Source organism: Varanus komodoensis, unplaced genomic scaffold (genome assembly GCF_004798865.1).
Source record: "Varanus komodoensis strain SLA01 unplaced genomic scaffold, ASM479886v1 scaffold1, whole genome shotgun sequence".
NCBI lineage: Eukaryota > Metazoa > Chordata > Lepidosauria > Squamata > Varanidae > Varanus > Varanus komodoensis.
Genome location: NW_025335268.1, coordinates 94148897 through 94171154, shown reverse-complemented (window position 1 = coordinate 94171154; position 22258 = coordinate 94148897). Strand labels below are relative to the sequence as shown.

Genomic DNA, 22258 nt, shown 5'->3' with positions numbered 1-22258 from the left:
CCCAACTTAAACATTCTCCAGGGAAGGGATACAACTGTGCTGCTGCAACAGTAGCCGCCACAGGTGAGGATTCTGTCCACATTCATTTTACCAGAAGTACAAGGGTTTCCTGTCAAAGCCTGTATCTTGACAGCTAACACTGGGCTGCATGTCTTACAATTGCAGATGGTTATGTCGAGAACACCTGTCCCTGCTCTTCAACTACAGCTTAGCAAAGAAGTCTGTCAGACTTTCATACTTTGGCCTTGCAATCCTGTGTGCCAAGGACTGGAGGAACACATGCATACACCTGTATATGGAATTCTCCCATCACAATGTGCAATACTGGAGGTTACTGCAAGCTGCTTGGATGGATACACCAGGCTGAAACAGGCACTGGTTCTTTTTCACTGCTACTGTCACACACACTTGGATTAGGCAGAATTTAAGTCAAGCTGGTCCATAGGTCCATCTAGTCCAGCATTCCATACAGTGGCAAACCAGCTGCCCACAAAATTCCTCAAGCGGGAGGGGTGCAGGACCCCCCACTGTCCAAACTCCTCAGCAACTGGGGTATGCAGGCATGCCGCCACTGGCGAAAGAGGCAGCACGTGGCCAGCAAGGCTGGTAGACACCGACAGGCTACTCCTCTCGTGAATCCGTCCAATTCCTTTTTAAAGCCATCCAGACTGGCAGCCGTCACCACTTCCTGTGGCAGTGAATTCCAGTTTACCTATACACTGTGTGAAGAACTTCCTTTTATCTGTCCTCAACCTCCCACCAATCAGCTCCATGGGATGACCCTGGGTTCAAATGTTAAGGCAGAAGGAGAAAAATGTCTCCTCCTCCACTTTCTCCACACCATGCATACTTTTAAACACCTCCTTCATGTCTTCCCTTACTCGCCTTTTACCCAAGCTGAACAGTCCCAGCTGTTGTAGCTGCTCCTCATAGAGGTGCTGATCCAGCACCTGACCATTTTTGTTGCCATTCTCTCTACTTGCTCATCTTGTAAAAGATGCTGCATTATAAAAGCCTAACCCATTCCTTCTCCCAATCACAAGAGGAAATGATATTTATCATCCTACTACAAGGGGGCCCAACTTACCTGTAACAAAGAACCGCTGACAATCAGAAGCAGAAGAGGTGACACAACAACAATAGACATGGGCCATGATAATAAAGCAGACTTTATTGGAGGTGCCGAGGGCCACAGAAACCAAAGCCTTCGCACAAAGCACGAGGGGTGTGTGCGTGCTGCTAGACAACAGCTCAGCTAACACTTTCCCTGCCTCTAATCTCCACTGCTTCATAACTGCAGCCATTTCTGGGTATGCATCCCATCACCCCACATTCCAATGTGCTCAGGGTGACTCCTAGGCAGTCGTCCTTCTTTTCCGGAGAGTACGGCCATTAGTGGGGCACAAGGAGATGCTTCTTAGGTAACAGGCTAGAAAAAGGCAGGCCAAGCTGCTGCTTGTCGCATACTATCCATTCAGAAGGCTGATGGGCTGTGCAAAATGCAGCAGCAGGCAAGAGGCGGCATCAGTATTCCAAAGGCTTGCTCGTTATCCGACTCCGGCACCTGCCAATCCAAGGGGAGAAGTCAACACTTCACTTCCCGGCCAAGCGTTCCTCCTTTCGCTTTGTGAGGATGTATTTGAAGAACTCATACACGGACCAGGCAATGGCTGTAGATGGCACCTGGTAAATGACACGGGCCTGCACCCCACGGAAATAGGCGGTCAGCCCGCCCACGTGGTACACCGTCCTGAATGCATGCGCCATGCCTGTAATGTGCCCGCTGATGTTGGTATTCAGCGCCAGGGCTTCCTGGGTGTTCAGCAGTGTCTTGCAAACGTCCAAGGGGGTGGTGGCAGCAGCAGCGATGGCACCTGCACAGGCACCCGCCACCATATGGGAGCTGGGATTGTATTGTCTGTGGGGGTTGAGCTGTTCCTGTAGCGATTCATAGGCCATAAAGTGGATAGCCTGGAAAGGGATGTTCATGGTCAGCTGAGTGGTATAGCTTCGGTAGAACGCTCCTGCCCCTTCATTGCACCACACAGCTCGCACACAGTCCGTCACTCGCTGGTATGGAGAGTTGTACATCTGCATCCTCTGCTTTATCACTGGAGACAGGTGAGAGCAGCCGCCCAGCCAGGAGGAAAAGGTGGGGGAGGGGAGGGAAAGAAAGTCCGTAAGTGCAGTGATCTGACTCTGTGCATTCTGGGTAAACACCCATGGATCTCATGCTGTAGCCTCACATCTGCCTTGGTGTTATCTACCAGCCCAGTAAACCCCCAAATTCCATAACGCAGGAAAACCCTCTGATGCCCCATTCCTGGACTGTCACACACTACTAAGTAAAGATGGGGATCTACTGATCCATGCTTGGATTTTGCCTACAGAATGCAGGGAACACATGTACAGAAAAGAACAGGATATAATATTGGCTTAATGTCATTTATCAACCCTGAAGCAGAAACAAACAAACAAAAAAGAACACGTGGCCTTTCTCCTTCCAGTCAAAGCCTCTTCGACAGCCTCCCAACCCCACCATCCGATTATCCTTCTCATAAATGGTGCTCTCTGCTTCCACCTTTTCACAAACAATCTAAGAGCACCCTCTGGTGACAAAAGAGGACCACGAGCTGCTTGAAAGCCGTGGCATAGCTGGGAAGCAGGATTACCTTCTGCTGGGTTCATGGCTGCATCATGAAGCAATGTTGCCACACAGCCTGCCGCGCCTGCAAGACAAGGACTGTTACGTGTGAAAAAAAATGGACAAGAGCTCCGCAAGGGTCCTCATGGGCTCCAAGAGTGTGCCAGAAAGGGAGTGTGTGCATGGGAATAGGGATATTGCCCTCCCCAAAAGAGAAACAAAAATTTTACTTAAAAGTCAGCAGGAATTTTCAGAGGGGATAGCAGAAATCATCAAGGCTCTAGTGTAGTTTCTTCAACTTAATCCCAATACATAATGGAAAAAGGGGGAAATAAAATGTCTATAAAACTTTAATTAATGTCCTTAATTCCTAAAGCACAGAAGAGTCAAAACCATCCTGCAGCTGTTTAGGAGTCCACCACTCATCCAACAGACTTCAGAGGCAGATGAGTTAGGTCCAAACGTCTAGGGATCCCAAGCCAAACACATCTTTCTATTATCTGTCCAGACTATCAGAGATGAAGGAGGAGGATTAGAAGCATGATATTGTGAAGAAGCAGAAGTAAACAGATGAACTCTAGAGCACATGCTACAGAAGCCCAGGATTCTCCCCACTCAGAAATTAAGTTGCTAAAGAAAGTTATCATTACAGACAAACAGAAGCACACAAAATCTCTGGAACATTTGTTTCAAAGGAACAGCACTACATAAAGACAAACAGCAATCTGCCCACCCATCCATCACACCTTGATCTCTCAGTGCAATCATGAGCACATCTTCCAACTGCCTGGAGGAAACATCAGCTACTTGCCCCTTCTCATGTCCATCCCATCCACGTATCGTTTTACTGAGACAATGGCAAACCTGTACCTCCACTGATCATGCTTCAGTACCACTACCAGTTAAACAGCACACAGTGTCAGGGAAGTGCCAGTCAGGATGAGGGCACAAAAAGCAGCAATCCCTGATGTCCAATTCCCCCATCTCACTCTCAGCCCCAACTGGTAACATGGGGACCCCAGGATGGGGCAAGAAGGCAGGAAGGGACAATACCGTTGGCCACGTGACTATTGCCCCCAGCATGGATAATGTCGGTAAGTGTCTTTTTCAACTTTTCGTAGCAGGCGAAATACAAGGCATGGGCAGGGCCAGCCCCTGTGGCTGTGACGTTCAATCCACGCATGGGTCGCCAGATCCCTTCAGTCCGCACGATCCGCCACAGAGCCTCCAGCACATTCCGGTAGCGAGCAGCAGGTTCTGGTTGCAGGCTCTGCATCCTTGTCTGCCAGCGCAGGGAGGGGAGCAGGTTAGATATGCTGAGGGATTGACCCAAATGCTCTCCCCACCCAGCTCTCCCCACCCGCTGCTCTATTTTCCTCAGCAGACTGTGAGCATCCGAGCCTCTACAGTGGCTCCGCACCTCACACTCTTCCTGTCAAGTTGCAAGTGCCCTTTCCATATGTATGTAGATTAGTGGGATTTCAAGGGGGGCTGCTATTGGGCCCTGCAGCACCCCGCCCCCAAACTAAAAGTACAAACCTATGCATGTTTGGACAGAAAAAAAGTCCTAAATCTCCTAGCACTTCCCAGCCATGGTAGCTGGAAATTGCTAGAAAGTACAGGGGATTCTTTCTGTCTAAACATGTGTACCACTGTGCCTTGAATGACATAATTCCTCCTACCTAAAAACTGAGCCCAAATCATTGTGCTGGAAAAAGGAACAACAGTATGCCTGCAAAACCGTCCAGATTACAGTCCAGGAAATAGTTCCTACTTCTCGTCTACTATGGATGACATTGTGTAACTGTCATCTCGAGTTTCCAAACCAGTCATCATTGACACTTCTATGCCAAACCGTAAAAGAATCAGATACTTGTTGATTCTTCCCTCCCTGCCAAAATTCGCATTCTCTTTCCCGCAATTTCCGCCCCTTTTTTCCCCTCGGTCAAGACTCATCGCTTGTTGAGTAAATTCGGATCGAGCCAAACCGCCCGCCAACATACAGACTGAAGTGCAACGCTGCTGCATAAGATATACCTGCTGTTACCGTGCTCCGCGCTTGCCAAGAGCCTCCTTGCAATGACTCTCGGGTCTCACCTCAGCTCCGCGCTCAGAACAGCTCCTCGCCACCCATCCCGGCCCCGATTCCCGCCGCCGCCGCCACCCCCGGGACCGCGAGGGCAACTTCCCGCCTGTTCTCACCTTGACACAGTCCACCGGGTACATGAGGCTGTGCTCCAGCACCCCAGCCACAGCCCCTGCGAGCATGTGGGTGGAGGCGGCGGAGCCGCGTGGGAGGGCCTCGTAGTCCGGCTCCGGACCGGCCTCGGTGTCCGTTCCAGGTCCCCCCTCCCCGCCGCCCGCCGAGAGCCACGCCCAGCCCGAGCCCCCCCCGCCACCCCCGCCCAGCAGCAGGAGGAGCTGGCGGCCCGGCTCCGCCCCGCCACGCTGCCCGGGCCCAGCCGCGCCGCCCGCCCCCAGCTCCATGGCGCCGCCGTCGAGTCCGTTACGGGATGCCCACTCGGTCCTGCGGCTCCCGCTCTCTCCAGCCCGCCTACGGACACCGCTCATTGGCTCCTGCCGATATTCACGCCGCCCAAGGCCAGTACCCGTTGGTCGGCTCCGGCTCCGGTTAGCTTCTATTGGCCAATGGCAGTCAGGCTCCCGCCTATCAGAAGAGATGTTGGGCAATGCCTCTTTGACCTTTCGTTCTTTGCTGGTTCCATTGGCTATCTGTCCTCTTTACGCGGTAGAAATCGGAAGAATCAAAAATTTATTGGGTAGCATGCCTGCCATTTAAAATGACAGGCTGGCAATATGGTCTGCGCAGTTTTCTATGGCGCGTGGGGTTTGTTTGTAGATACTAGTTGGTTTCTCTTTAGTGCGGAGTTGCTATGAGAAATCTGGGTTCAGTCTTCCTCAATCTCTCTAGATGTGTTCCACCACAGGTTCCATCATCTCCTCCCAGAATAATTATTAGTACTGGGAGGAAGGATGCAGGGTGAAGATTGATCGGGACCAACAAGATGCTTGCGTAAGTCTTTGATCAGTTCAGATTAGAATACGCTAAACTTTTAAAAACAACCTTTCGCAAGATAGTGCCCTCCGAATGCCTTGAACTACAATTCCCATAAGTTTTAACTAATCCGCTTCAAGACCTCAGGCTGTGGAAGGCTGGTGTATGAATTGAGCAATATCTGCGTGACCTAATTCAATGAAACATGAGGGAAAAAACCTCTCCAACCCTTAGCCGGGACCTGTCACTTGGTTGGCCTACGCATTGTGACGTATGTGCTGCGAGTCTTACTGAATGATGCTTGAGGAAGTATCACATTCCGGTCTGGAAAGTAACATTCTCTCTGAATCCCAAGCTGATTGGCTGTCCGAAGAAGGAGGTGGAGCTAAGGAGCCCGAAGCGCCGAAAGTAACCCGATAGGTTCCGCTACGTCAGTTCCAAACGGGCTGCCTCATTGGCTGCTGCTGAGCCCGGTCGTCCTGGGGACGTGGCCGGAGCGTTCGCCGCTCCAGCAGGTTCGGAGCGGCGAGAGAAGAGGTGAGTTTTCTTCTGCTATCACTGGAGAAATGGGCAGAGAGCCTGGGGTGGCGGGGCAGCGGGGTCGTGTCTGTCCGCCGCCCTGGTGGCCAGGCTCAGTGTTCGATCCGGTTAGCCTCATTTGGAGTGTGAAACTAATTAACCGGGGGTTAATTTTGGCCTTTGCAAGGCAGGGAACCGGCACTCACTTGGCAATCTCTCCCTGCCTTTTTTGCTTTTTCAGGGTCTTGGATCCTCCCGTGACTGTAGGGGAAAGAGATGCACCTTCCTCCCGGAGACCGTAGAGGAAGCTAACCGAGGTCGGGGAGTGGGCGTGCACATGGCCAGGTGAGATGGGCGGCCCGCTCTTCTCCAAATGGGCCACGGAACTTCCTTGAATGCGCAACATCCCCCTTGTATTTCAGCCTGGCTGGGCATGATAGGACTTGGGAAGAACAGCAGGTTGGGAAAGCTGTTTTGTGTGTGCACGTGTTGCCAGGTTAAGATGGGAAGCAGACAATGATGCCCAAGACCTCAAAGAGCCTTTTTCTATGCTTCCCCCCCACTCCCAATTACAATGACCTTGTTAGTCACCCAGCTTGCTCCATGTGGCTGTTAATCTTTAGAAAGTACTGCTGTGCCAGAGCACAGCCTGAGTAGAAGCTAGAAGTTCAAAGCTCAAGCTCCGTGCTTATCGAACAAGGTAGAAGGGCAGCCTGAGTGCTTCCCTGTGCTTGTGGAATGTGGCTACTGGATGCCAGAGGGGTATCCTTGTTCTTCAGGCCCCACAGATGTGGCTAAAACAAGAGTGGGAAAAACACTTCTTCCTTGGCAGAGCTTCTAAGGCAAAAGCTAGGGAAAATGCACCACATACCTGCTACCTGCACTTCCATGGTGCTATGTAGGTGGTTACTGTAACTCAGTGCATACTCACATGGCAATGCAGCCCACTGAACGCAATCATGTGCTTCTGTCTAAACATATGTGTTATAGTGACTAAATGAGAGCCATTGCAATCTGACCCAGTTGGCTAGTTCAGATTGTCAATGAGATAAAACCTATTATTAAGACTATGGTAATCTATGTTATTGTGGATTTTAGAGCCCAGTTCTTCTTTTTTACAACCTTGAATGTGCTTCCTCCGTTTCTAACCTTCCAGCTGTGATCCATGTTATTCTCTTTGTGAATGCTGGAAGCACCTGTCCTCAGTCTTCTTGTGGTCAATGTATTTATATTTCATTGACCAAGTCTCTTGCCAGACTTTAACAATAGAATAGTTACTCTGTTCTTTTGTATTTCTTTCTCTTCCAGAATCAGTTTTTCCTGCCTGTGTCCAGCAACTTGGCACTTCACAGTGCCTTCAGTGAGCCTTTGTCTTCGTCAGCGGTTGGCCCTACTCAGCCTGCTGCTTGGAGTTTGCATCCTGCTGCTTGTGGCAATTACAAATTTGTGGCATTGGAAAGTTGATTCTCGGGACAGGCAGTTTGAAAGGTGGGTGAGCAGGGAAGCAGGCTGGCATGGAGAGCCAAAAGGATGTTTCCTGGCTTGGTTTTGCAGATTACATAGCATAGGAACAGATCTGTTATTTTTCTGGCAGCCAGCTGGGCATGGACAAAGACAGAGAGAAAGAGAAATGGCTGGGGACTGCCCCCTGCTAGCTTCAGCCCTTCTTGATGCTGGTGTAGGACCATCACTATTTATTTATTTATAAATACCCTGACTTTTTTTCTTTTTAAAGCACACAGAGTGACTTACATCATTCTCCTCCTCCTGCTCTCAATCGTGTCCCCACAACAACAACCCTGTGAGGTAGGATGGGCTATGACTCAGTGATGGCCCAAAGTCACCTAGTTGGCTCCATGGCCGAGCAGGGACTAGAACCCAGATTGCTTGAGTTCTGGTCCCACACTCTTAACTACTACACCACACTGGCTCTCACACTCTTGATACAGAAGAACTGAGGAACTATTTATTTTATTTAAAACATTTTTATGCCGCCCCCATCGCAACGAAGCTTCGGGGCGGCTCACAACAGAAATAAATATATAAATAATAACCATATAACAATAAAAAATTTATTTAAAACCCCCGGTGCATCTCGGCTGAAAATTTACAATCCTATAAATACAAATAATTTAACAATTAAAATAAGTATTAAATGAAAAGGTCTTAGCCTGGCGCCGAAAAACAAATAACGACGGCGCCAGGCAGACCTCTCTGGGGAGCGCATTCCATAGATGGGGCGCCACTGCAGAGAAGGCCCTCCGGGTACGCACCCTCCTAATATCATTCACTGTCAACCTCCATTGGCTATTAGCTGAGTTTTCGTAAAGTATTCTAGATCACATAGTAGTGCATATTAAGAGAAATTGCCTTTGTGCACCCTGCGAAATGCACCAGAATGGAGAGATTAGTTAGAAAATGAGCACAGTGCTCTGAGAGAGAATGGGGCAGCTACAGCCATTCCTTTTCACAAGTAAGTATAAACAGTATGATCTGAAATAACTCTGCACCATCAGAAAATCTCTGCACACCTTGGAAGATGATGCCTGATACAACTTGTTTCTGCTGTTGACAACTCTAAAATAGAGGAGAACTATAGGAATAAAAATAGTCTAAGGGTACAATCCTGTGCATGTTTAGGCAGACTCTCTCCCTAAACATGTATAAGATTGCACTCCTGAGGAAGCAATTCCCTAAAAAGGCAAAACCTTTCAGACTAGAAAGAAGCCCATCCTGCGAGGGAAGTGTTGCTTCATATGGGGGACGGGGGGGTGGTATCTTCAGGGTGAGAGGGTATTGTGTGTCCTTTAAGCAGAAGGGTGTATTCTGCAGATACTGTGCACAGTGTGGATTCTGCATCATAGAATCTGGTGCTTTGCCAAAGGGCATGGCTCATTTCTTGTCCTTACGGCAGCTAGCAAGAGAGGGCAATTTCTACCTCCATCCTTCCTCTCTTGTTTTTTCACTGCTCTAACATCCACCTGGTCTTCATTAGAAAAATAGAGTTCTAAATTTGTCTCATAGTGCAAATATATCAGCAGAAGGAGATATGCTAAATTGAAAATTGCAGAAGTGGTGGCAGGTCATGTGTCCCAGTTTCCATCTTGCTGTTGGATAAGAGTGAGGAGTGTCCCCTCCACCCTCTGCTTCCTGCTCTGATAACTGTGGTGGGAAGCAGACACCTGGAGGGATTTCAGCTGCTATTTTCCCATCAGCAAAGCTCTTTTAAGACTGAGGAGGAAGAGGAAGGAGATGCCAAGGCTAAACTGCTCAGTCTTACCACAAGATCAGGGCTGAAGAAGATCTTTCAGTTGGTGGGAAAGCTGGGAAAAAATCAGTGTCTGCATCAAGGACATTGGATCAAGTGTCAGGAATTTTGCATTTTGGTAGGATTCTCACCCCCCCCCCCCCCGATTTCCACACAAGGATTCTCCAAATCTCTTCTGGACAGAACCTGGCTAGTCTGCTTTTCTAAGGTTCAGTTGGTGCTTTACAGCTGGGATAAAGGATACGTCGCACGAGCACTTTTTCAAGCTGGTTTGTCCATCCTTTTAATGCTAGGTCTGATATTTACCAGTATTGCAAGGGATGCAAAACCTAAGGGCCAAATTCCATTATGGAAAACTCCTGGGCTGCATTACAGTGCTGAGCGGGCTGAAATCAAAAGTGGCAGGTCTAAAGGCAGACGACATAAGGCCAAAATACCAGCATAGTTTAACTCAAAACTTTTACTGCCAGTTAACAAAGTCTTAGAAGAGACCTTTCAACCTTTTTGAAACAGGAGAAATCTGCATAAAGGTGGGGAAACTGCCATGCTATCAACTGTTGGGGGTGAAAGGGGGTGGGCCTATGAGAAGGGGTGCCTGGGCCTGAGACTCTGCACAGCTTTGGTAAAACTTTATTTCTCTTGGCTGTACCTCAGAAATTCTGTGGCTGTCACCAGGTATCTTACAGCGTGCCTGACTGTCCCCACAAAGAATCCATCTGCGCGCGCGCGCGTGTGTGTGTGTGTGTGTGGTGGGGAGATGGAGGCACTTTTGAAATGGGTATTTCCTTTGAGTATGGCTTTTTTGACACCTCCCCCGCCGCTGCCTCTCTATGCACAGTAGTCTTCCCACTTCCGCCTTGACCAACTTTCTTAATATTCTACCTTGTAAGATATATAGCATTTCATAATGGCCTGTTGGCGTTTTTAATGTGAAGCATTATGCCAGCCTAGAGTTAGGAAGGAATAAAGGAAGTTATCTCTGTTGATGATGCTAGGGAGATAGGAAAGCATAAAGGACAACACGCTAGTTGTAAAGAAAGTAAGAGCTAAGATCTCTTGAGATGTATAAATAGCTCTTGATTGTTGTCACTATATTGCAGTCTTATCCAGTCAGAGGCTCTCCAGATGTTTTGGGCTACACTTTCCGATATTCCAAAGCATTAGCTGGGCCTGATGGGAGTTGAAGTCCACAACATGCTGAGGCCACCAGTATAGAGAAGCCTGTTCTACTGGCTGAATTACTGAAAGTTAAACTTGCTAAGCCAAGTCCTACAGCTACCCTTATGTGGAAGGGATGCCTTGAAATGTATGCAACTTAAGTTAGTCATGACTAACTTAAGACTCGTTATTTTTTAAGTGGGTTGACTCTATATAGGGCTAACTTTGGATATAATTCAGAGAGGTAATTAGTTACATTTCTGTTGGTAACAGAACAGACAGCAACTCCCTAAGTAAAGGGATAATGGCCTGTACATTCCCATAGACAATACCACCTTATCCCCCAAAGGCTTCTTGGAAAGAAGGGAGGTGATTTTTAAGATACTGGTTTAGGATCCCTCAATCTGATCCAGACTCTCACGGTCTGGTGGAAAATGACAGTGCTTCTCTGAAGCCCACATTTATTTAATATGCAAAGGGGGGGTCTCCAGCTGTAGTTCATTTTTAAGATTAAAAAGTCTAGACGTGTAGATATTATCATTTTTAAAAGGGCCATTACGATAAAGGAAGGGTAAATGCTTTGGCAAGGATTAGTCATTTGTATCTGACAGCCACCTCAAACAATTGCTTTTCAGGCGAAAGGACGACTAGTAATTCCTTTTGCATTCACATTACTACAAGCATATGTGATTCTCTAAGTCTGCCCTTGTGTATGGCAGGTTGTATTAATAAAAAGCAGGGTGCTTCTTAAATGAAAGGCTTTTTTCCCTGGTATGCTATATCTGCATAACATCTTGAATGGTAGCACTTCTATTATTGTTAAATTTCCCCTTGCTTTTCTTCCTTCATGGAACTCAGTCAAGCATTGATAAGGTTCCTACATTGTTATAGAACAGCACAGCATCTATAAGGTTCTCATTCCAGCAGTGCCTAGTACTTGTGTCTTTTCTATCAAGGCCACTGGTGGGCCTGAAAGGTACATTTATTGTATGGCTTAGAGGAAGGGTTGTAGATTAGAGTAGAGCCCATGCTTTTTGTGTGAAAGCTTCCGGGTTCAACCCCCTGCATCTCCAGGTAGGGCTGGAAAGACCACTACTCAAAACCCTGTGGAACTGCTGCCAGTTAGTGTATACAATACTGGGCTAGATGGACCAAAGATCTGACTTGGTATAAGTAGCTTCCCATTTTCCTATCAATTCAGTGTTATGTGATACAAGCTGAAGGGGTTTTCACCTTGGAGCAGACTACAGCTAGTGGATAAGCCTTTTTCAATGTATAGCAGTGTCTTAATACTACAAAGTCTTCAGTTTCTAGTCCTACAGTACTTTCCCACCATTACTCTCACCAGAAGAAAATGAATAGTTGTCCATTGTCTTTTGATTATCATGAGGCGTCCTCCCTCTGGGAAGCTCCATACCAGCTGGACAAGTGCTTGCATTGTTATGTAAATTGGAATATTATACTCTGTGGCTCCTCTGGAAGTCAGTGGTTTATGTATGTGTGTCTGCTCAGAAGGCAGCTTGGTGGGGCCTGGCACTATGGATGCAATCCTATGTATGTTTAAACAGAAAAAAACTCCAACTCCCAGCATTCCCCCAGCCAGCCATACATGAGATTGCACCTGAAGTATGCCTCACTTACTCTCCCCTGTAAGTCTTGACCTTCCACTTCTCTGACAAACACCACTCAAGTAGGCTTCAGTTAATTTTCAGGTTTCCTCTGCTCTGTTTCATAAATGCTGGCGGACAGAAGTGGAACAAACCATGCTAGGATGTCAAGAGTGGCTCCGGAGCCAGAAACTGTACTGACTGGTGCATAGCTGAATGTCTGGGGAAGTTGTGTCTTGGCTTCTGGAAAAGATGACACAAGATAACTAGCATGGGGAATGGTTTACTTCCACCCCCTGTTGTGTTCTATCTGGTGCTGTAGGAGAAATGTTAGAGGTTGTGCTGAGCCAGAATTTCCTTCAGTGCAAGAAAGCGGAGCAGAGTAGTAAGAATTGTCACAATGTGAGCCCTCTGTCTGATGGAGTCATTTAATTAACTCCCAGGTTCAATTCCTTGCATCTCCTGGTAGGGCTAGAGAGACAAGTACACAAAATCCTGTAGATTTGTGAATAAGGAGAGCCCTGCTGAATCAGATAGATTGTCCAACCAGTCCAGCATTCTGTTCGCATATCTGAATTCTGTGTTTTCATCCATGGCTGTTGAGGCCATGAGTGCATGGCTAAGGAACCTATGAGCTGGGGCAATATCTCTAGTCTTCATGGAAAGGGGAAGAGGGCTATGAAGGCTGTCTGGAATACTTGGTGGGGTGGGGGAAAGTCATTTCTTAATTGGGGAAAGGGTAGATCCTGCTGAGACCTGCAGGTGAGGTTTCCAGGTTTTATCTTGGAACAAGAGCTCTGTTACACAAGTGGAAGGGGAAACAAACAAAGAATGTGCTCACACCCCTTTTTGCTCTTCCTTTCTGTGGCCCTTTCAGCTGCTATTAGGTCAAAAGTCTTCATTTCTGTGGTTTCTTCTATCAAGCCAATCTCAAAACTCTTTGGGTCTTGAATGTCTATTGTAAGTAGTGTGGAGTTGGGCCATTAGACATAGGCTGGATAACCAAAACCTAAACGAATACACATACATACATACATACATACAGACGTGTGTACTCATTTGCACACAGAGGAAGAGAGAAATTAATGAGCAGTGGAGTACACAGACAACCAAGGATAAATCCATCTAACTAACCCAAGCATAATGTTCTTATGCAATCTTAGGCCCAATTTTCTCAAAGAGTGCTCTAGTTTCAGAAGACTCTTTGTTTCCTCTGGAGCTCTGGTCTTCTTTCCTTCCTGCTTGCTTTGTCTGGCTCTCTTTTTCTTTTTGCCCTTCTGTATTTTGCTTTTATTTTCCCAAGCCAGTCCTTTTTTTCTCTCCCCAACAAATCAGGAGGGTAGCTTCCTGTTCATCTCTATCAACTACATTTCTGTCTTCAAAGTTAAAGTGTTTTTTCTCTCTCCCACTGAATGTTATCACCTCCTGCTACCTGAACAAAAAGTCCTGATTCCTACTTTTTATTTTTTATTGTTTTCCTAAAAGAAATAAAGTACAAAAGGGGAAAAATTAAGAGAAATGTAAGAATGTCAAGGGATCTTACACATATATAACATACACATTCATAACCTGCAAATTCCCCAAGAAGTCAAAATTTTCTATCTTTCTGTTAATTAGTACTTTGTTGAAGCTCACAAAAAAGATGATAGTTCTCTAAAAAATAAACCAATTTTCCAATCAATATTTTAACGAGCTTCCCTTTGTTCTATATTAATTAAACTGCATATAATAGAATTTCCATTTATCATTAAATTCTTCAATTGGTCTTCTGTTTATATAACCAAATTTTGTCCTCACTGCATACTCAGCCTGATCTCTACTTTTTAACCTCTAAAACGTTAACTTTTTGGCTGAAGTTGATTTGCACCTCTTCCAGAATTATAATAACGTGATAATATCATAAAACCAAGCTGAATAAATAAATAAATAAACTCAGGACAGTTCTGTTCCTTCACAGGCATAAAGGAAGATGGCAAGACTTACTTGCTCTTAAATTCTCAGAATAAGAATGAAGCTGAAGCCTTTCAAATGGATGGTCATTCCACTTCTCTAGGACAAAGTATCCTACTCACAGAGTCTTGCCTTCTTTTCTCAGGCACCTCCAGAGCTATAGAAAAGTTTCATGGAAGGCCATGTCTACCTTTTACGTGGTGCTAAGACTATGTTAGGTTTTGGTCTCAGCTGCCTACCATTCCAGAACGAAATCTCCCTTCTTCCCTTTTGCAGGTATTTGGCACGGTTTCGCGCCTTAGAGGCAACGGACACAAAGAACCCAGCTCTGAGCTACGGAGTTGTTGTTGACTGTGGGAGCAGTGGGTCTCGGGTTTTTGTGTACTTTTGGCCACCACATAATAAAAATCCACATGACCTGTTGGACATCCGGCAGATGCGAGACCACGCTAACGAACCTGTGGTCAAGAAAATCAAGCCAGGTTTGGATCTTCCAGATTACTTCCTGTTACAGGAGCCCACAGGAACTAGGGGCTCCCCTGGTTGGACTGAAGGAGGGTGCATTTATGTGCATGCTGCTGCTCAAGCTGTTCCTTTTGCTTGGACAGGGATCTCTACAGTAGCCAAAACTCCAGAGAAAGCCAGTGAATACATGAAGCCATTGCTCAGCTTTGCTGCTGCCTATGTACCCAAGGCCAAGCACAAGGAGACGCCGCTCTACATCTTGTGCACTGCAGGAATGAGGCTGCTGCCTGAATGGTGAGCGATCCGCATCATTTCTGCACCTGTGTTCGCAAGCACTTGGGGCCAAGGAGCAAGAAATGCTGGGCCACGAGGAGCAAAAGAAGGGCTTGCATTCTGGAGTGGGGTGGGGGGAAGACAACTCCCACCCTGAAGAGGAAGACTGCTTGGAGCAGCCCCTCATATGACAAAAATGCAACAGGGCTGCAGATTCCCTTTCTGGTTGGCTGGGTGCAAGGCTTGGATGGGCGTTTTAAAAACTAAGCCGGTTTCCAAGCCTTGTGCTTCATGGAGCAACTTGATTGCTTCTTCGACCCTATTGTGAAACCTCTTATCAAGCCTCTCCCCTGCCCTCCCTTTCTAGCAAGCTGACTGTTAAATCCTACTCAAGAAGTTTGAGCGTTTGCAAATTGCTGGCTGAAAAGAGACCAAGGGGGAAATACTGGACTCTTGCACCTGAGATAAAGCAACAGGGTTTGCAGGGGGAGAGACAAATGGCTCTCATTGCAGAAAAACTAGAGATGCTTATTGTTTTTCAGGCAGCAGACCGCCATTCTGGAGGACCTGGTGAGGGATGTGCCCTTGGAATTTGACTTCCTCTTCTCGAAATCGCATGCAGAAGTGATCTCAGGAAAGCAGGAAGGTGGGAGATGGGTCAGAAAGGCTCAGTCACTCTACCTGGGGGTGTTGGGTTAAGTGAAAAGGGACAGGGCTAGGGTACATGGGTAGAGATGAGTGCAGAGTTCAAGCCAGGATTGAGGGGCTCAGCCACTTGCTTCCTGGAAACCTGGCTAAAACAGGCTGTTACTTAACAGAGGCCATGCGGTGGGAGTGAGGAACACTGTGGGTAGGATACAAGCTCCACCTGCAGCTGGCAGGCCTGTCTCTGGGCAGTACTTCCTCCTGCCAAGTTTTTCAGGAAGCCATATATGCAATGTATCTTCAAGGGACCTAACACTGCCTGTGGTTTTCCATTTCATCTGCAGGGGTCTACGCTTGGATAGGCATCAACTTTGTCCTGGGGAGATTTGACCATGAAGAAGGTGAGGCCAGGGCAAAGGATGGTAGAAAAAAGGGCCAAAGGTAGCCTTCCCCACTCCAAGCAGCTCAGGCCACAATGCCCATCATCCACCCAACATCCTTCTGGCTGTGAATGATGAGAGCTGCGGTTCAACACATCCAGAAAGCTGGGCTAATGGATGGGCACCGGGTCTCCCCCCCCCCCCCCCCCCCCACTTTTCCTTATTTTGGGACTGCCCTGCCTTGGCTGCTCAGTTCCCAGCAGGATCAGAATTGAATTGGGGATACCTGAGTTCAATTTTTCCTCCTTCCTCCAGATATTCCCAGAGGTCCTCCAGATATTCCCAGAGGCCTACCTTAAGCAGTGAAGGGAAAGGGTCCTTTTTCCAAAATCTTGGTAACTCACATATCCTCTCTTTCTCTGGGCGTGGGGCGTATGCTGCAGAAGAAGATGCATTGATCTCTGTGAGCCTGGCTGGCCAGGAAGCGCCCCTGGTACGGAAGAGGACCGTTGGGATCCTTGACATGGGAGGTGCCTCCCTGCAGATTGCCTACGAGGTGCCCATCCCCACCACCTTCTCTTCTCCACAGCAGGTACGTGTCTTGGTGAGAGAAGGCCCAGGAGGGTAGCCATGGACATGTCCTGGACCTTCTCTCACCCCCTGCCTCCCCCTTCCAGGAGGAAGCTGCCAAGAGCCTGCTTGCTGACTTCAATCTCGGCTGTGATGTGCAACATACCAAGCACGTCTACCGGGTCTATGTCAACACTTTCCTAGGGTTTGGAGGGAACATTGCCCGACAGCGCTATGAAGAGCTGCTGCTGAATCGGACCTTTGCCAGCAACAGGTATCCTGTAGCTCTAGTTCATGAGAGCGTACTGGTGTTGCAACAGAGCGACAGACCATGTGGAAAGTAGCACAGAATCACCTTACCTAAAAGCACAATAGGAATGCCAAGGGTATGGCACCAAATATCAGGAGGGTATGATTATTGCTATTAGGATGGTAATAATACTTCCAGACCTTCCTGGGGAGCTTTAATATCTTGCAGAGCTTTTAATGACAAACATGGCATAGGAGGCTTTGGGGCAACGGTGGGCCATTTTGTTGATTCCTCTTCCGCCTTTTGACAGTAGATCTAAATAAGCCTTCCTGGTAGATCTGTTGACTCCTTAAAAAAGGCTTTTAATTCAGAAAATAAAGCGTATGGCAGGCAGGAGTGGGGAACTGGTTGCCTCCAGCTAGTGTTGGACTACAGCTACTGTCCTGGACCCCTGGCTGTATTGACGGGCTGATGAGACCTGGGGTCTAACACTTGAACAGACCCAGGTTTCCAACTCTTGGTTTATGGGTTCAAAGCCAGCCAGCTTGCTAATACCTGTGTTGTGACTATGCCAAAGCAAAAGCCCTTTCATTTAGTGCGCAATGAAGAATGTTGTCTTCCCCCATTCACACCTTGCTAGTTCTGTCCCTAATGTGCTTTGACTTCAGCACCCCCGTTTGTGTTCAAGGGCAAATCAAGTCTGCAGATGGTAACCCTTTTGCAGGCAGGGGTGGGCCACCTGTGGACACAGGGCAGGTATTCATTTTTGCACACCCACACATATATGCACTTATGTGCATACCCCACCGACAGGGTGTCTGTTACCCGTAGGGCTTGTGGTGCCTCCGAGAGGAGGAAAGAGTGAATTGTTTTATGTATTTGCCGAGAAGAGCTGGGCCAGTCCCCTGAAGGACAAGGGGAGTGGGAGAAGATGCTGCTGGTCTGCCTACATCCCTTTTGCCTGTGTAGGACTGGTAAGGACTGCACTGGCTTTTGGCAGGAGCTGGCACTGCCCGTCTTCCCTTTCTCAGATCCTTAGGCTTGGGCTCTGGTTGCAGGTTGCGGGGCGAGCACATGGGGGCAAATCCTGAGATGCCCGTCTTGGACCCTTGCCTGCCTTCGGGACTGGAAGATGTTGTGGACAAGGGTAGCCAGACCCTGCACATCAGGGGCCAAGGAGACTGGCAGAGCTGTGGAGAGCAACTGCACCCCCTGCTGACTGGAGAAAATAGCAGCCAAGTCACTTTGAGCAATGCCTATCAGGCACCCATTGATTTTATGAACAGTGAATTCTATGGGTTTTCTGAATTCTTCTACTGCACTGATGATGTCCTGCGCCTGGGAGGACGATATCATAGGCCCACATTCGCACAGGCTGCTCAGGTGCGTGGGACTGAGGGGCTGGGACCAGTGTGATCAGCTTTGCTCAAATACACTTCCCACACGTGTGTGGTTTCTATGCTGATCTTTTCCCCACTGTCTTTGGCCTCCTTCCAGGATTACTGCAGCCTGAGCTGGTCTGTGCTGACCCAGAGGTTCCGAGACAAGCTGTACTCATCTCATGCAGACCTCCATCGTGTCAAGTAAGAAATCCTCCTCTTTTGAGAAGCTTTACCGTTAACCTATAATCTGCACTGTGGGAGGAGAGCTTCAGGAATCTGCTGAATCCCAGGCCAGCATCTTTGTGATGGAGCTCATTTACTCTGGTTGCAGGTATCAGTGCTTCAAGTCAGCCTGGATGCACCAAGTCCTACATGAAGGGTTCCACTTCCCCAGGGATTACTCCGGCCTCCGCACAGCTCAGCTGGTGTATGACCGTGAAGTGCAGTGGACACTGGGTGCCATTCTGTACAAAACCCGCTTCCTGCCACTCAGGTAATGCAAGGTGCCCCACTGTGGCCTTCTCCCACCTGCTCCAGCAGCCGCCTCTCCTAACACTGGCCTCTAGGAAGAGTTGTAACTTCCAGGACCTTGGAACAGGTTCAAGGGATTGTGCTCTACAGTCTATGGCTAGATTCGCATGCCACAACAATCAACCATGCATGGTTGCCAGTTTTTCTCCCCCTTGATGGACCATACAGACAAGTCATTTCTATGTTATCATGGTCTTGATCCTCCACCTTAATCTTCCTACTGTTGGCATATTTCCCATCAACACTGTCCCTGAAATTCAATCCCAACCTGCATTGCTCCCTGCCTATCTTGCCTGCCTCTTCCCCATTGAATCATAGATAGAGCAATGGACGACTGGAGTGGTTCCTGTAGCTGCTACTCTTTCCAGAGGATTCTGTAGTAATTGTATACTGGGGCAGTTGACACCATGGTCCTGGGTTCAGACAATAAGTCATGGTGGTGCACATAAGCCATAGAATAAACCACTGTTTCTCACCATGGCTTCTAAAGACCAAACTTACGATGGTGAAATACCACAACTGGGTTCAGACAACACAACAACCCAATGATGGTCAAAACAACAACAGTACCATAACTTGTCAAGTAGTCTGAACCCAGCCTTTTTTGTGCTTGATTGCAAAGTCTGAAGTTTTTTCTAAGTAGTTGGATAAAGCAGCATTGCTCAGGTGGTAGAACCTTTGAAAGGAAGAGGATGTAAAAGGAAGAAAGTATGCTCCACAGACCTCTGTTCTGTTTTAAGAGTTTTCAAAAAAGAAGGATCTCAGGGAAGCAGAGAGTCCTGTATGAATAGGAACTTGATCTTTGATCAACAAACAACACTGTTGGTTAATCATAAGACTCCAGTTTTAGATTTTTGATACCTCCTGTCCATTCTCAATGGCTTGTGGGACATAAACTGAAGGCAAGTCAAGCCCTTCAGGAGACTTGAGACTTACCTTTTTAGTGGAATAAATGCAGTATATGATTGCTTTCTTTTCTGTTGTTGGATGCAGCTCATGCAGTCCAGTTAAGAATAAGTTGCCATTTGACCTTTGGGCCTTATCAAGATGTAGATTCTGGGTTAGGACTTAAAGTTCATATTTCTGCTGATGGATCATTGCCCATTTCTTAACAAGCCAGCTTTACCCATCAAGCATCTTGCCTCAAACTCTGATTTATGGGAAGGCAGACTATGTACTACACAGAAGCATTCAAAAGAGGCATCAAGGGAAGACAAGTTCTATAATGTCAATAGATTTATAGAGATTTTATTCCACCTTTAGTTACGTGATACAGAACCTCAAAGAGCCTCTGTGGACTACCAGATAGTAAGAGATAGGAAAGGTGTCTCAGATCCTACAGTTTACAGCTACTTGATGATCCACTATTCTGGCTATAGAATGTCTGGCTATAGACACTTCTTTTAGTGAAACCTCAATTTCACAAAAATGCTAGCTACAAATTTGAAATTATGTATCTTAGTGGAAACTTGGTGTCTTTTACATTTCTATCAAGGATAGGTTGGACATGCACATGGTAGGCATGTCATGAGCAGAACTGGCTGGAGCCGTGGGTCAGACTAGATGGCCCAGGAGGCTCCTTCTGACATGCTCTGTTTCTATGTTTCTACATTCCAATCTGAGCTTGTCTGATATTCTAAATTCTAGATTTGACACAGAAACTAGAGACACTGAGAATCTGTACGGCCACTGGTGCATATATGTTGACTTGCGGGGCAGAGGAGTCCTTGCATCTTCGAAGAAATGAATGGTACAGGAGCATCAGCATTCTCAATATGCAGCATTTCCAAATAGAGGGCGACCTGGGATAGTAGAATGGCTGGATACGCCACAGCACACAGCTTCAAACCCCCACTCAAAATTTGCTTGACCCAACTTCACAAAGTCCTTATAGCCAAATGTGACAGGGAGGAGGAACGCTGTATATGCCCCTTCGAGTTCCTTAGAGAGTGGGGAGCATATGGTAGATGTTTGTGATGCACAGAAAGAGTTGCTGGTTGTGGCAGTCCACTTCCTCTTGGCGGAGTTCCTTGGTTGCTTGAGAGGTGCTCAAGAAGCAGAATTTTAGCAAGTGAAGGGCTATTGCTGCTTAATTACCAGCTTATGAAAAGCACTGCTGATTAATGTCTGCATCTCAAGCTGCTAGGTGCCTCCAAGCTTTGCCATGTTTAAATGAAGTGGTAGGCCCTGTGCTGATCTATCTTTCTGTTTGCAGGGATATCCACCAGGAGGGCATCCGTCAACCCCACAGCTCTTGGCTCCATCTCTCCTTTGTCTACAATCACTATCTCTTCTTTGCATGCATTCTAGTGGTGACACTTGCAATTGGACTCTACCTCCTCCGTCTGCACCGCATCCACCATCAGCAGCTACACGCTGAACCACTCGACCTGCTGTGGTTATCAGAAGTGGTGCCACTGTCAGCTCAGGAGCAGGGCTCCTGACGAAAGAACTACCTCTCTTTGAATGCCTACTGCTGCCCCCTTGGCAGAGGTTTTTAACAGGCCCAAAGCTGTGATTCTTTTATATTTTTAGACTAGAACTCTGTAGCACTCCGGCATAACCCCAGGGCCAGAAACATAAAAGTGTCTGCTCAGATTTGCCCCCTACCCTGAGTTCCCCCAATGGACACCCAATTTTCCTCTGTGCTCAAAGGACCAGTTAGTTAGTATAATTGTGTTACGAAAGGGAGGACCAGTGCTGTTCTCTTGTATTGCTAATGGGGCAAGAAGTAGCATTTCTGCAAATGACCAAAGAAAACTTGATTTACTCAGGAACGGGAGGCAGAAAGACCTGGTCTGGCTAAGGGCTGTTATTAGGACTGGACAGTTCTTCCAGTAAGGCACCTCCCAGAAAAGAAAAGGAAATAGTTCCTTTTGGTGCTTCAAATCTGACTTAGGCCTCTCTGTCTGCGGATGTTGATGCCTGTGAGAAGACCAAATGCATACATACAGGATTCCTTAAGGATAAGGAACATTCAGGAAGGAAGGAAGGAAGGAAGGAGAGGCAACTCTGCTATTTTCTGCCTTGGCAGTGGAACCCACTTGATTTTGCACATGCTTGCAGTCTCAGATCCCACGCTGTATGCATCACTGGATTAGCTGCTACTGCCTCAGAAGTGCATCTTTCAGCTGTTCTTGGTTCCACAGAAGACCACCTCAGATTATAGACCATGTTAGCTGCTTTTCAGGAGGACCTCTAGCCCTTTGAATTGGAATCATTTGTGGGCTAAGTCACACAATGTATTTGTTTCCAGACTTGAACTGCAACAACTGTAGCAATAAATGATGTGTTGAGCTGTTCAGCCACAGCAGATTGATGACACTTGTGCTTGTGGCTTACTGCATTTGGTCCATCACCAGGAGCTACAGTAACCATTAATGTTTGCTTGTGTTTTTGAGTGAACACCAGCCTTGCCCAACTGGGCTCCTTCTGGATCATCCCCAAACCAGGCTAATTAACTCGGGCTCAAACAGCTGGAAGGTTCCAGGTGAAGCACATCTGATCTACTCAGTATTCTGCCTACAGAAAACAACTTGCTTTAAACGCTGCCTCAACCAAATAGAATAGTTTACTTCCTCCCACCTCCTTGTTTGGAAA

General features: G+C 47.4%; 2 protein-coding genes across 4 annotated transcripts; one reads left to right on the top strand and one right to left on the bottom strand.

Annotated features, from left to right (window-relative positions):
- Positions 1-1151: 1151 nt before the first annotated feature.
- On the bottom strand, positions 1152-5018 carry SLC25A28 (solute carrier family 25 member 28). Of its 2 annotated transcripts, none has more exons than XM_044436387.1 (4): positions 4847-5018; positions 3698-3926; positions 2673-2729; positions 1152-2111 (listed from the first exon to the last, which is right to left on the bottom strand). In XM_044436387.1, exons 1-4 carry the CDS (start codon positions 4910-4912, stop codon positions 1594-1596), a joined length of 870 nt encoding a protein of 289 aa, XP_044292322.1. In that variant the 5' UTR covers positions 4913-5018; the 3' UTR covers positions 1152-1593. The 2 variants fall into 2 exon arrangements, with proteins under 2 accessions (XP_044292322.1, XP_044292331.1); XM_044436396.1 differs by having other exon boundaries at positions 4682-4960.
- Positions 5019-6129: 1111 nt separating this feature from the next.
- Positions 6130-21977, top strand: ENTPD7 (ectonucleoside triphosphate diphosphohydrolase 7). Of its 2 annotated transcripts, none has more exons than XM_044436360.1 (13): positions 6130-6197; positions 6421-6524; positions 7488-7667; positions 14439-14644; positions 14771-14921; positions 15443-15546; positions 15890-15946; positions 16372-16517; positions 16603-16769; positions 17804-18128; positions 18243-18328; positions 18459-18620; positions 20874-21977. In XM_044436360.1, the coding sequence occupies exons 2-13, from the start codon at positions 6517-6519 to the stop codon at positions 21100-21102; spliced, it is 1821 nt and encodes a 606-aa protein (XP_044292295.1). In that variant the 5' UTR covers positions 6130-6197; positions 6421-6516; the 3' UTR covers positions 21103-21977. The 2 variants fall into 2 exon arrangements, with proteins under 2 accessions (XP_044292295.1, XP_044292286.1); XM_044436351.1 differs by having other exon boundaries at positions 16369-16517.
- The last annotated feature ends 281 nt before the right edge of the window (positions 21978-22258 follow it).

Coding starts and splice junctions, on each gene's coding strand:
- SLC25A28 (XM_044436387.1), bottom strand. CDS start 4,912: ATGCTCGCAGGGGCTGTGGCTGGGGTGCTGGAGCACAGCCTCATGTAC. Junction 2,730..3,697: donor CAATAGTCACGTGGCCAACG/GTATTGTCCCTT, acceptor CTTGTCTTGCAG/GCGCGGCAGGCTGTGTGGCA. Junction 2,112..2,672: donor AGCCATGAACCCAGCAGAAG/GTAATCCTGCTT, acceptor ACCTGTCTCCAG/TGATAAAGCAGAGGATGCAG.
- ENTPD7 (XM_044436351.1), top strand. Junction 14,922..15,442: donor ATGAGGCTGCTGCCTGAATG/GTGAGCGATCCG, acceptor ATTGTTTTTCAG/GCAGCAGACCGCCATTCTGG. Junction 16,770..17,803: donor CGGACCTTTGCCAGCAACAG/GTATCCTGTAGC, acceptor CTCTGGTTGCAG/GTTGCGGGGCGAGCACATGG.